This window comes from Arabidopsis lyrata (genome assembly GCF_000004255.2).
Source record: "Arabidopsis lyrata subsp. lyrata unplaced genomic scaffold ARALYscaffold_1, whole genome shotgun sequence".
In the NCBI taxonomy this organism is placed as follows: domain Eukaryota; kingdom Viridiplantae; phylum Streptophyta; class Magnoliopsida; order Brassicales; family Brassicaceae; genus Arabidopsis; species Arabidopsis lyrata.
In genome coordinates this window covers 15,557,934-15,571,692 of record NW_003302555.1, presented here as the reverse complement: position 1 = coordinate 15,571,692, position 13,759 = coordinate 15,557,934, and the positions used below count along the sequence as shown (strand labels likewise).

Here is a 13,759-nt window from a genome sequence, read left to right as displayed (position 1 = left end):
TATCTCCATTTGCTAAAGGAAACAAGTCCTCATGAAAAACCACATGTCTTGAAATCAAGATATCATGTGTTTCAATATCAAGTAGCTTATATCCTTTGACACCAGTAGGATAACCCAAAAATACACATGCCCTTGCCCTTGGCTGAAATTTATTTCTCTGATGTGGTGAAGTGGAAGCATAAGCCAAACATCCAAAAACCTTAAGATCATCATATTCTGGTGCTACCTTCATTAAGATCTCATAAGGAGACTTATTCTCCAAATTCTCTGTAGGTAACCTGTTGATAAGAAAAACTGCAGTCATAATGCACTCACTCCAATACTCAATAGGTACCTGTGACTGAAACATGAGGGATCTGGCCACGTTTAAAAGATGTTGGTGTTTCCTTTCTACCACTGAGTTTTGCTGAGGAGTCTCTGGACATGAATGATAGGAGACAATTCCTTTTTCTCTGTAAAACTTGGTGAAGTTAAACTCAGGAGCATTATCTGACCTGACGGCTCTAACTTTGGTAGCAAATTGAGTTTCAATCATAGCAACAAAACCAGGTAAGACTGTTATAGCTTCTGATTTATTTCTGAGTAAAAATATCCAAGTAGCACGAGAATGATCATCAACTATCGTCAGAAAATATTTGTATCCATCATAAGAAGGCACTGCAAAGGGACCCCAAGTGTCAATATGGATCAAATCAAACGCATTAGAAGTCTTATTATTCCGAGCTACAAAAGGCAAATGTTTCTGCTTTGCTAAATGACAAACTCTGCAATGGTTCTGTTCTGGAGTTAACTCCTTAGGAAAAGAAACAGACAATGAATTTGACATAGATTTAAGACGTTGTAGAGACGGATGACCCAAGCGTTGATGCCAAGTGTGAGCATCAATCTTGACTGAAACACAGATAGTTGGTGAAGCTTTCTCTTCAGGCTGAAACTACAGGTCCAAGAAATATAGCTTATTGTGAAGTTTACCTCTTCCAATTGTCAATTCCCTTGTAAGATCCTGAATTTCACAACCATAAGAGTCAAACCATAGACCACACTTTATCTGAGACGTCAAGGAACTCACACTCAATAAATGAAATTTAAATTGAGGTATAAACAGAACATCATGAAGAATGAGTCTGTCATTGAGTTTAATAGTTCCCAAACCCTGAATTTTCACACCTACACCATTAGCAAGCTGCACAGTAGTGTCTTGTATAACAGTCATTTGTTGAAAAAGGCTCTTGTCATAAGTAACATGGTGAGTAGCACCAGTATCAATAACCCACTTATTCATGTTGACCAATTTATCAGACAGAGAGTAGAAATAAGATTGATTCTCTTCTGAAGAACAAAATATAGAAGGAAATTGTGTACCAGTCATCTGACATGCCATAGGAGAAAATGCAGAAGAAGAAGCCTCAGAAGTACTAGGTAGTTCAGTGATGGTTGCAGATGAGATAGGACTAGCACTGTGAGAAGAACTAGACGGCTGCAGCTTAGAGTTCAAGAAAGCAACCAAGTACTGAAGCTGTTCTTGAGACAAAGTTTTCTCGTTTTCACATTCAGATGTAGGATCAACAAGAGCAAGATTCGCAGCAGGAGTGATAAAACGTTGGTTAGGATTTTGACGTTGATTCTTTGGTTTCCATCCCGGTGGATAACCGATGATCTTGTAACACTTGTCACTAATGTGACCAGACAATCCACAATGTGTGCATACAACATGAGATTTCTGAAAGTTATTTAGTTGAGTTTTAACCTGGAAAGCTGAAGGATTAGGATTGGGAATGGAACGTTGTCTCTGAGACTCATCAGACTCAAGCATGTTATACATATCAGAGAGACTTGGACGTGGTTTCATGTTCAGTATTTGTCCCCTGATGTTAGCAAAATCATCATTGAGACCCATAAGAAACTGAGTAATCCTTGTTGTCTCATGATCATCTAACAACTTCATCACTTGTGAGCATCGACAACCACCATTTTCCATCAGATTCTTAGTGCAGGCCAACTGTTCCCAGAGAGTAACCTTCTTAGTGTAGTAATCAGAGAGAGACATAGTACCTTGACGTAGAGAACTGATCTCCTGCTCCAAATTATAGATCTGAGGAAGGTTGCTCTTGTGAAAACGCCTGTAAAGATCATTCCAAATACCAGCAGCATCCTGAATGTATAAAACACTAGCATAGATTTGCTTTGACACGACATTAAGAATCCAAGCTTTTACCATACTGTTGCAACGAGTCCAGATTTTGTAAAGACGATCAGATTCAAGAGGTCTAGGGATAGATCCATCAACAAAGCTGATCTTATTCTTAGCTTCTAGACTAGTGCGCATAGCAATGATCCATGAGTTATAGTTATCTCCAGTGAGAACTTCAGATACGATTGACAAACCAGGATGATCACTGGAGTGAAGATAGAATGGATTGTGGTGACTATCAATCGAATCTGAATCCACCGGTAGACGATTCACGGAGGTACGAGCTGGAGAAGATCTGTCGAGAGCTGAAGCGGAAGGATGAATAATCGGTGAATCTTCACCAGAATCCTGAGATGTTGAACGATTCCTGAGCTGCTTGGCTCCTTTCTTCGCCATTGATACAACGATCGGCGATCAGAAAGATGAACACAACAAGCTGAAGTGGAATCTTCAAGAAGAAATCAGGAATTTTCCCGGAAAATCTCAAGTTTCCCGGAAAACAAACTTTTGAATGAGATATTTATTGCTCTGATACCATATTAGAGAAGTAAAACAATCTAATTTCTCATTAAAGATTATTGTTGCTGTACAATTGTTTATATAGTAAGAGATAAGATTAGCTAAGAGTTAGCTGTACAATGAGTCATTAACCCTGTTAATACTCTGTTTTCTCTGTTAACAGAATAAGTATATTCTGGTAACTTTCTTCTTCCTTGTTACTTATACTCCAAGATTCTGCATTTGCTTCATATACAGTGATAGGTTCCTGCTAGCTTCCAATCGTCTAAGCTTATCTTGATCCCACATTTTGCCAGCTTCAACGAGTAGATGAATGGTGACGATGTCATCTATTTTGGAATCGTTTTCAGGTGAAACTTGTTGTACGACAAATCCAGAGATTCGATGACGGCAATGCTCTTCAAGACAGGTAATGGACCGGCTAGAAGATTTTGGGAGAGATCAAGATGAATAAGTTTGGTCTAATTGGCGAAACTCATCGGCACGACCCCCGAGTACTGATTCTTGGAGAGAACCAATGTGGAGAGCGCCTTGAATCTTGATAAATATTCTGGGATCGTTCCCGAGAGATTGTTCTGGCTCAGATCGAGGTAGGTGAGAGTCGGTGCCAGCGATGCAATGGACGGAGGAAGTTTCCCGAAGAATCTGTTGCGGGAGAGATCAAGAGAATATAATGGAGCTCTTTCATGGATTTAAATATATTTGGGATTGCGCCAGAGAGGCGGTTGTTGCCAAGACTAAGCAAAGATAACCGAGTCAAATTGGATATCGAACTTGGAATCTGACCGGTGAACAGGTTTCCTTCAATAACTAAAGTTTTCAATTGACTTAGCTCGCCAATATTGGCTGGAAGGGGACCGGAGAGAAGGTTACCTTGGATGCTAACGTACTTTAGCTTTGGTAATCGGAAAAGGAATTGAGGAAAAGGTCCAGCGATCTTTCGAAGAGAGGTGAGGTAAATTCCCTCGAGGTGTTGAAGTTTGGCCAGCATCGGCGAGATAGTGCCGGAGAGAAAGGTTAGGCCAAGATATACATCTCCGTTTACATTTAGTTGTGTGACACGGTCTCGGGGGAAGCAAATGATACCTCTCCAGAAGCAGCAGTTAGTACCTTTCTTCCAGGAGCTGAGAATGTCTGAAGGATCTTTGGTTATACTCGATTTGAAACCTAAAAGACCCGCCTCGTCATCAGGATGGCACGTGGCAGCTCCGGTGAAACATAAACACCGGAGAAAGATAATAGCACCTAAGATGAATAAAGTGAATGAGCAAGAGTTCATGGTGGTGTTGTGTGGTGGGTGGTGGGAGTAAGAGAAGTATTTGGTAGCTATTAACAGAGGGAGAGAGACGACTTGAGAGCTTCAAAGTCAAAGTTTCTAGTAACACTTTTTAATTTATTAGTTTAATAAAAGAAAGTTGATGATTGTGACTGATCCATTTGCATGTGGAGCATCCGTAATTAGTGGAATTATAATTGTGGTCGAATTTATTATTCCTACGACTGGCTTGAACACTCTTTCTATTTCTGTAATATTTGTGTATATTATACCGAAAGAACGCGATGATTTTCATTCTTGTTGAAGTTGAACGATTTAAGACATCTCTAAAAGTCAATGGTTGTTGCGTAGAACACAAGTAAAAAGATTTGTGCTGAGGTTGTTACAAGAGTCTTGAAAAGGTTTTCTTATTGGTATTATGGAAGTTGGGAAATTTAAGACATTATTAATTTTCATAAGTGAGAATCACAGAAATCTCTATAATGCTATTGTCGATTTGTTTCCTATGATTTATTTTCTCTAAAAATTTCTCTTAGCAAGCATTGACCAAGCTTTGATTGGAGATTGGTGAGGATGTGAATCCGGTGAAAGTGTAGTAAGAGAAAAAATAGTGATTCTCAAAGTCTTGAAGAACAATCAAATCATTCGAATAATCTATAAAGATTGAATCTGTTTTGCAGTACATATCCTCAAGCCAACACACGCTAAATAAAAATTCATTTCAATTATTCTACCGGTTACATTACATTAGTGACAAAAAAAACCTGCTCTTCTACGATTTCTTAATGATTCTACTAGTTTAATTCAATTTGTCATTTTTAACCAACAATTCGAGTTTATTTATAAAGTTGCTAAATAAAATAAAATAATATTGAAGTGTTAAAAACTTATATTTCATAATATTTCGTTGCAATGGAGCTTAGTCTCTTAAAATTACTTTATAATCTTATTTGGAGTTAACTGTCGCGATAAATTCAAATACCAATTATAGTTTTCTTGGCGCTAAAGTTTACAAGGAGAAAGTGGAGAGCCGCAAAGACAGTGGTTATCGGCAAACGCACTGGCCGGGAACTTTGTAGCTGGAAGCTTTCCGCAAAGATGGTTTTGACTCAAGTTTAGTCTCTGCAGACCAGCTACCATCGCCGGCACCATCCCGAATACCAAGTTCCTTGAAAGATCCAGGGTTTTTAGCGTCCTTGCAAACTTCAAGTTCCCCATATCGAATTGGAGTTTGTTCCCCGCCGCCCGAAACTCCAGCAGATACCATGTCTGGTTCAAGAACCTTTCTAGACTCCCTGAGATCTCGTTTTTCGATAGATCGATGTAATGGTAGTACAAGGGTTCCGCTGGCTTCCAATCATCTAAGCTCATCTTGATCCCGCATTTTGCTAGCTTCAACAAGAAGAGACTCGGCAACGATGTCACCCATTGTGGAATCGTTTCCAGCTGAAATTGGTTGTACGAGAGATCAAGATATTCGATGGTGTTAACGTTCAATTCAGGGAATTGATTAGTTAGAAGATTGTGGGAGAGATCAAGATTGTTAATATTGGTCAGATTGACGAAACCCTTCGGTACAACCCCGGAGAACCGGTTCTTGGAGAGATCCAACTTTTCGAGCCTGTTGAATCTTGATATATAGTCCGGGATCGCCCCCGAGAGATTGTTCTGGCTCAGCTTGAGGGCTAGGAGTGTCGGTGCGAGTGACGCAATGGACAGAGGAAGTTTTCCAGAGAATCCATTGCGGGAGAGATCTAGAAATTTGAGCAACGTCATTGATTCGAAAATTTCTGGGACGGTGCCTGAGAGGCGGTTGTCGCCGAGTGCCAGATGCTGCATGAGCTTGAGATTAGCAAGTCCTAAGGGTATAGTTCCGGTTAAGAGATTACCTCCGAAAATGAGATAAGATAACCGAGTTAGATTTGATATCGAATTCGGGATCGGACCGGTGAACTTATTTCCCTGAAGAAAGAATTGTTCTAACGTGTTTAGCACGCCGATGTTGGTCGGAAGTGGACCGGAGAGACGGTTATTCTGGATGTCAACGTACCTTAGCTTTGGTAATTTGAGAAGGAACTTTGGAAAAGATCCAGTGATGTTCCCATGATCTCCTAAGCTAACCACGTTGAGGTGCTGAAGTTTGGCCAGCGACGGTGAGAGAGTACCGGAAAGGGAGCGTTCGGGTTTTTTTAAAAATCCCACTAGGTCGAGGTTGGTGACACGGTCGCTGTTGAGGCAAGTGATACCTTTCCACGAGCAGCAAGAAGTATTTTTCGTCCAAGAGCTGAGCATTCCCGAAGGATCTTGAGTTATACCCGATTTGAAAGCTAAAAGACCCGCCTCATCATCAGGATGACACGTGGTAGCTCCCGTTGAACTTAAAGACTGAAGAAAGATAATGACCGCAAAGATGAAGAGAGTGAAGGAGCAAGAAGTCATGGTGTTATTGTGCGGTGAGATTGAGAGAAGCTATTGGCAGCTATTAGTAAAGGGAGAGAGACGACTTGAGAGTTGAGAGAGCTGTAAAGTCAAAGTCAACGATTTTGACCGATCCATTTGCATGTGGGCAATAAGAGCATGATTATTGGTAGTATCTTAGAAATAAATCTTAAGAATATTTAAGTAATATATTTGTAAAAGTGATAGTTAAGATATACTCCCTCTGTATTTGAAAAAATGTCGTTTCAACTGTTTTTAGGTGAATTAAGAAAAGGCACAGAATTACAAAACTAACCTTATGAGAAACGATTATTTACAATTATATTTTTGGTATCTGTAATTTTGGTAATTTAGACTGATTAATTATGATCAATTAATTGGGGGTAATTTAGGAAATTTTATGCAAAAGTTGTTAAAATGACAACTAATTAAAAACACAGAAAAAAGGCTAGAACGACATTTATTCAAATACGGAGGGAGTAGTATTTTTGGGTTAAGATTTTTGTGTGATTAATGGTAGGTTCTTAACATGTGGTTCTTAGAAAAAAAAAATTAATACAAAAATAAAATTTATAATTATAGAAAATTTAATAATTGTTGCAAATTAAAAAAAATTAAAACATACATGAAATATAATTTATATGAAACACGCAATTCCATCTCATTTCTCCTCTCAATTCGTCGGATCAACAGCCTCAGAGCAGGATTTCGCCGTTTTGGTTTCGAGGAAAAGAGAGAGAGAGAAAGGTCGAGAGGGAAATAAAAAAACGAAAGGTTTTTTTTTTTGGCTTTGTTGTTTCTTCAAATTAATCAGAGCAAGACACGTGCTCATATCTAAAACTCATCAACAACATCTTAAATAAGATATACATCTTAGCATTTGATTGAACTATTCATTAAATTTAATAATTTTTTCCCCTAAGATATGTCTAAGATACCTCCTATAATCCTGCTCTAAGTGGTATATGCTTTAGGTATCTCATGCCGCGTTATCTTGCTCTTAGACATACATAAGGTTCATTTCACGATCATATTGCACTCATCAAGATATATCTTCATGATCCTAGAGACAAGGTTCATCTTCATGATCCCAGACAAGGTTCATTTAATTTGGAGATTATTATATAAAAAGGTGTAATGTATCTTTTTTTTGTTTTAGAATTTTGTTTTTAAATAGTATTGGAAGGTCATAAGTCAAATACTTATTTTTTCTATCATGTATTTTTGTTTGTTTTCTATCATGTTTAAATAATATTTTAGTGCATTATGAAACTTAGTTTCATTTTTGTTTAACAAAATGTCCGGTATTTTTGTAAAACTTTTTTTTATACATCTATTAACATGTTATTTTTGTCTAACAATTTGTACGTTATTGACCACAAATTAAAAGTCAAAGATATCTAAGTACAATGATCCAGATTGTGAACGAAGTTGGCCTCAAGATGGGTTGATAGATATATGCCTTTATTCTCTTAGCGTAATCTTACATTATTAGCTTTATCTATTTATATTGTTTTAGAAGAACCAATATATTAGTTTCTGTTTTCGTTTTATATATGGTGGTGAAGTTTAAGATGCTGCCTCTCTTCGAATCTCTTTGTTTTATAGTTTTTGAATAATTTTTCTAGGTTAGTTTAGTATGTCCTTGTTTCGTTAATTGAATGTGGATCGATAGATTAGTCGAATGCTAGTGTCGTAGACAAAATATACCAAGAGAAAAGCTACTTCAGAGATGGTCTCAGGCCGCAATGCAGATGATATATGTCCTGGGAATGACCTTATGTGTGTGTAAAGAGAAAGAGGGAGGTTTCATGATGTAAATCGATCACTTGGTTTGTATTGTTTTGTAAGCTTTATGTGTGCTTGTATATGTGATCAAATAAATTTTGTAGTGATGAAGTTACATGCTTAAAAACAAAAACCATGGTATTTTAGAGCCCATTATTTAATTAATAGCAATTTTTTTTTTAATGATTCTACAATTCATTTCAGTTCCTCATTTTTGTGCCAACAGAAGTCGCTAAATAAAACAATGCAAAAGTTGAAAAGTACAGAAGTCGCTAAATAAAACAATGCAAAAGTGTTGAAAACTTAAATACTACTTTGAGTACCTTCACTAATAGTCTAATACATATGCCTCTTCATATCATAAAACTACTTTATTTGTTATTTAATACAAATTTTATTTGGAGCTAACTTATAATTGTAGTTTTCTTGCCGCTTAAGCTTTACAAGGAGGAAGTGGAGAGCCGCAAAGACAGTCGTTACCAGCAAAGGCGCTGCCCGGGAACTTTGTCACCGGAAGCTTTCCACAAAGATGGTTTTGACTCACGTTCAATGTCTTTAGCCCGGCCACTGTCGCTGGCACCTTCCCGAATACCAAGTTTCTAGATAGATCTAAGGTCTTCAGCGTCTTTGCGAACGTTAGCTTCCCCATATCGAATCGGAGTTTGTTCCCCGACGCCTTGAACTCCACTAGAAACTCTGTTTGGTTCAAGAACCTTGCTGGACTCCCTGAGATCTCGTTTTCCGACAAATCGATGAAATCGTAGTAGTATGTTTGTGCTGGCTTCCAATCGTCTAAACTCATCTTGATCCCGCATTTTGCTAGCTTCAACGAGTAGATGATCGGCGACGAAGTCACCCATTTAGGAATTGTGTTCAAGTGAAATTGGTTGTACGAGAGATCCAAAGATTCTATCCCTTTAACGTTCAAGACAGGGAATGGATCGGTTAGAAGATTGTGAGCGAGATTGAGATTGAAGATTTTGGTCAGATTTGCGAAACTCTTTGGCAAGACTCCTGAGAACCGATTCTTAGAGAGATCCAATGTGTCAAGCGCCTTGAAGTTTGATAAGAAGTTCGGTATTGTCCCGGAGAGATTGTTATGGCCTAACTCGAGGAACCTGAGAATCGGTGCGAGTGATGCAATGGACGGAGGAAGATTCCCGGAGAATCCGTTGTGGGAGAGAGTTAATGATCGAAGTTCCGGCATGGATTTGAAAATGTCCGGGATAGTGCCAGAGAGACGGTTACCTCCAAGGTTGAGATACGACATGAGCTTGAGATTAGCAATTCCTAAGGGAATAGTGCCGGTTAGGAGATTACTACCGAGTTTGAGTTGTGTTAACCGAGTCAAATTAGATATCGAGCTTGGGATTGGACCGGTAAACCGGTTTCCCTGGAGACTGAACGCTTCAAGCTGGCTTAGAGAACCGATGTTAACCGGAAGAGGACCGGAGAGGCGGTTATTCTCAATGTAAACGTATTTAAGATTTGGTAATTGGAAAAGGAATTGAGGAAAAGAACCAGTGATGTTCTTGAGATCAGTGAAGTAAATCCCATCGAGGTGTTGGAGTTTAGCTAGCGACGGCGAGAGAGTGCCGGAGAGGAAGCTTCCGGCAACATCGGCTTGTCCAGCGACAGAGAGTGCGGAGACGCGGTCAGTGGTGAGACAAGTGACACCGTTCCAAGAACAACAAGCAGTACCTTTCTTCCAAGAACTGAGAATACCCGAAGGGTCTCGGGTTATACCCGCTTTAAAAGCTAGAAGACCCGCTTCATCATCAGGATGACACGTGGCAGCTCCGGTGGGATTTAGACATCGGAGGAAGATAACGAAGGTAAAAATAGTGAGAGTAAAAGAAGAGTTCATGGTGGTGTTGTGTTGTGTTGTGTTTATTGAGAGAAGCAATTAGTAAGAGCTATTAATAGTGGGGATAAGATTACTTGAGGGCTGCGAAGTCAAAGTTGACGATTTTGACCAATCCATTTGCATGTGACAATAATTATTAGTGGTACCGACACACTGAAAAATAGTTTCATTAGATTTTTTTTAGATAATTGGGTAGGAGACGTTACTTTTTGACTTAATAAAATTTTCGGTGTCAGCCCATAATATCCAAAACAACGATAATACTTAGTCACTCTTTCTTCCGACTATAACCTTACGCGCCCCTCTCTCTTCAACCAAATATTGGCCCAATTATGCATGACCAATATCTTGGTAAAGACCATTTTTGAGGATTTAATACGTGTCTCTTTATTCTGACTCTTGCGTGTCTATCCTCTTTCTTCAGTCCCTGTTTGTTTTCTCCGATTTCGTTTCTTCTCGCAGTTGGTTCTATTACTCATTTTCTGCAAGGTTTTTATTCATTCTGCTAGGGTATAGAGATTTCTCTTTGTATTTCTTCGTTTTGTTCGGTTTGATTTTTACCGGAGTTTCCCTGCGCTTCTACGAGTTTTTGGCCGATTTGGTCGGATTTGAACATTTTTTTGCTCTTTTGCCGTCGGTGGTTTTGAAGCCACTGTTTCTCCGTCGTTTGCAAAAAACCCTGAATATCTATATTTGTTGTTTCTTTTTCCAGATCCTTTTACTTATTCACTGATTTTCTTAGATCTGGTTTGGTTATTTATACATCTACATAGATCTTTACCTTTTTTGTTTGCATGTCTATTAAATCTATTGTTGGTCTATTAACTGACAATATATTTTCTAATTTTTCCTTGTATTTTTCTTTGTTTTTTTCTATGTCCCCATCGTTGGTTTTAAAGCTTATGTTTCTCCGTCGTTGTAAAAAAAAATCCTAACTATCTAAATTTGTCGTTTCTTCTTTCCAGATTTTGTACTTATTCAACTATTTTCATGTTTTGCTTTGGTCCTTCATAAATTTTCATAGTTCTTTATTTTTGTGCTTGCATGTTTATAGTTTCTCTTGTGGGTCCATTAACTAACGATGAACTTCTCTTTTTGTGAAGGAACATGGCCGATCTAGTCCTTCCTGCTCGGTTATTCGCCGATCGAGACCGGCGGGGACTGTGTTAACCAGTACTTCAAGCTCCACACGATTAAAGCTGTCCTCAAGGCCCTACAACCGACGTGATGCCATATTGGTTTACTCTTTTTGGCGGCGAGGAGTCTATCACCGGAGAGATTTTATTAAGCAAAGTGCAGAGGCCTAAGTCTCTGACATCGGACCAGAGGGTCAAATATGCCTGCTTGTTACTAGTAGATGGCCTTTTGGCTCGTCGGTCTTACCACATGAAAATTCCCAAGTCTCATTTAGAAATGATTCGAAATTTGGATACCTTTTTTGGCATATCCATGGGATCTTGACAAAGAAGATAAGGTGATGTAACTGTTTAAGTTTTTGTGTATAGATTCAACTATTGTATGTCAGTACCTAACTTATTGTGGTAACACTCTATATAATTAGGTGGACGTCATCCCGATCATCCCTTCAGAAGATGGTCTCCCTGGTTTGGAAGACGCAATACACCATGTTCGGACAAGTTCTTACATCCATGTGCGGACTCAGACGATCGATGCAATACACCATGTTCGGACAAGTTCTTACATCCTAATATATTACATTAAAATTCAAAGGACACACCCTGGCATTACTAATACAAAACATAGAAAATGCTGCCATTCTTAATCGCCGCTATGGAACATTAGCTTCCTCCCCCGAGCTGTCTTTACACATCCAAAACACACAGCTCCATACAACTGCAATTTGTGGTCGTTATAAATGTTTAGTGATGGAGAAACAACAGATTTAAAACCAACGATTATTGTAAAGGCCACACGATTAATGTAACATAGAGCTCTACGTTTGCAAATAATGATTCTTATCCAATTGTGAATATCCATGCGTTAACTTGGATTGCTAAAAACATGAACAGGTGGAGACAGAACAAGGTTGGTCTTGATGGATATGGATGACGAGGGGGATGAACTGTTAATGGACCCGCAAGAAAACTTATGAACATGAAAACACGAAAGTAAAGATCTATGCAGATTTGTGAATGTCCAAACCGGATCAAAGAAAATAGGTTAAGACGTAAGTGGATCTGGGAAGAAGAAACGACCAATATAGATAGCTAGAGTTTTTCTGCAAACGATGGGGAAACAGCAGATTTAAAACCAACGACGGTGACTAAGAGCACAAATCAAACAAGAAATTTTGGAGTGAAACGGAAGAAGACGATGGAGCCTAGGCTATGCATGAAATCAATCGAAACATGTTTTTTCTCTGGGAAAAAAATCGAATTTCATCAAAATTCTCAATTAGTTAATGAATTAATATTTATTTATAAATTTAGATACATGTCCATATATTTTCATAGAGTCATATATCGAACTATAAGTGCTACATTTATTAATAGAAATCTACGCGATTAGGTTAGTGGTTTAAATTTTCTAATTTTCGTCCATATATTTTTGTTATAGATTCAAATTAAAGTTTAATAACTGTCACTTCGTTCCATCTGTTGCCGCGTGAAGGTCAATTCAACTGTTGAGCATTTAATTTTTGTCGACAGATAACTCTCAGTTCAACTGTTGGACATTTAGTTTCTGTCAGAATATCCTTCGCTCCTTCGTAAAGCCACTATAACTTCCCCACGCGCACGTCGAGAGCTTAGCCTGGTATTGTTGTAAATATTGTCAACTATAAGCCCTTTTCGAACGTTGTTTTCATTGTTGTCTCCGACGCTGGTAGCTTATACCGGTTTCTTAATTATTAGTTAGATTTACGTTTCTGCACAAATTCACTCTTTTTTTTTTTGTCCTCTCTTGATTATTATATGTAATGTAAATTTTTAACAATAGTATTTGCAATACAATTTAACTATCTATTTCATCGTATTAAATTCGATTATAATTCTACACTTCATCTTAAGTGATAACAATTTTATATTAAAATAATATTTATATCAGATCAAATCTATATTTTAGCTAATACATATATATTTTATGATTGATCAGAATAATAATCTAGATATTTTGAAAATATAAATTGTTTTATTGATTGTTAACATAAATTGTTTACTAACAAAATATAATTAATAAAAAAAAACAGAAATCCACAAAAATATTTGAAACAAACATTGTTTAAAGTATATATTTTTTTAATATGGCGTAATCTTGTAAGTTAATTTTATCTCATGCAAATTAATTTTAAATGAGTTAAAATTAAGAAATAAAAATATACTAACTTCTCATTAAGTAATTGAAAAGTCGATCCTATAAGCTATTTTTCCCAAAACAAATTGTGTTTTCAATTATGACTACATGCGTTAAAATTCTTAGAATAAAAGATAAGTATAAGCTTGCAGTAACATATCAAAAGATGCAAGCCCCTCCATCATAGGATGCGTTAAAATTCTTAAAATAAAACATAAGTATTCAAAAATTTATTCTCATAAGCTCATTAATTTGTTTTTTTTTATATTTTAATTTAACGAATAAACACTATATTACAATGATACATACAATTTTATCTAATTAAATTAATGTGAAATAAATTATTGTTATTTTAAACTTCAATGCC

At 37.4% G+C, this 13,759-nt stretch overlaps 2 protein-coding genes across 2 annotated transcripts; both read right to left on the bottom strand.

Moving 5' to 3' along the window:
• Positions 1-4,857: 4,857 nt before the first annotated feature.
• LOC9327113 (DNA damage-repair/toleration protein DRT100) lies at positions 4,858-6,548 on the bottom strand. Its single transcript, XM_021010688.1, has one exon. It carries the CDS (start codon positions 6,423-6,425, stop codon positions 4,989-4,991), a length of 1,437 nt encoding a protein of 478 aa, XP_020866347.1. The 5' UTR covers positions 6,426-6,548; the 3' UTR covers positions 4,858-4,988.
• Positions 6,549-8,466: 1,918 nt separating this feature from the next.
• On the bottom strand, positions 8,467-10,173 carry LOC9327112 (leucine-rich repeat receptor-like serine/threonine-protein kinase BAM1). Its single transcript, XM_002891004.2, has one exon. The coding sequence runs from the start codon at positions 10,078-10,080 to the stop codon at positions 8,647-8,649; it is 1,434 nt and encodes a 477-aa protein (XP_002891050.1). The 5' UTR covers positions 10,081-10,173; the 3' UTR covers positions 8,467-8,646.
• Positions 10,174-13,759: the final 3,586 nt, after the last annotated feature.

What these genes read in the sequence shown, in the direction of transcription:
- LOC9327113 (XM_021010688.1), bottom strand. Translation starts at nt 6,425, where the DNA reads ATGACTTCTTGCTCCTTCACTCTCTTCATCTTTGCGGTCATTATCTTT.
- LOC9327112 (XM_002891004.2), bottom strand. Translation starts at nt 10,080, where the DNA reads ATGAACTCTTCTTTTACTCTCACTATTTTTACCTTCGTTATCTTCCTC.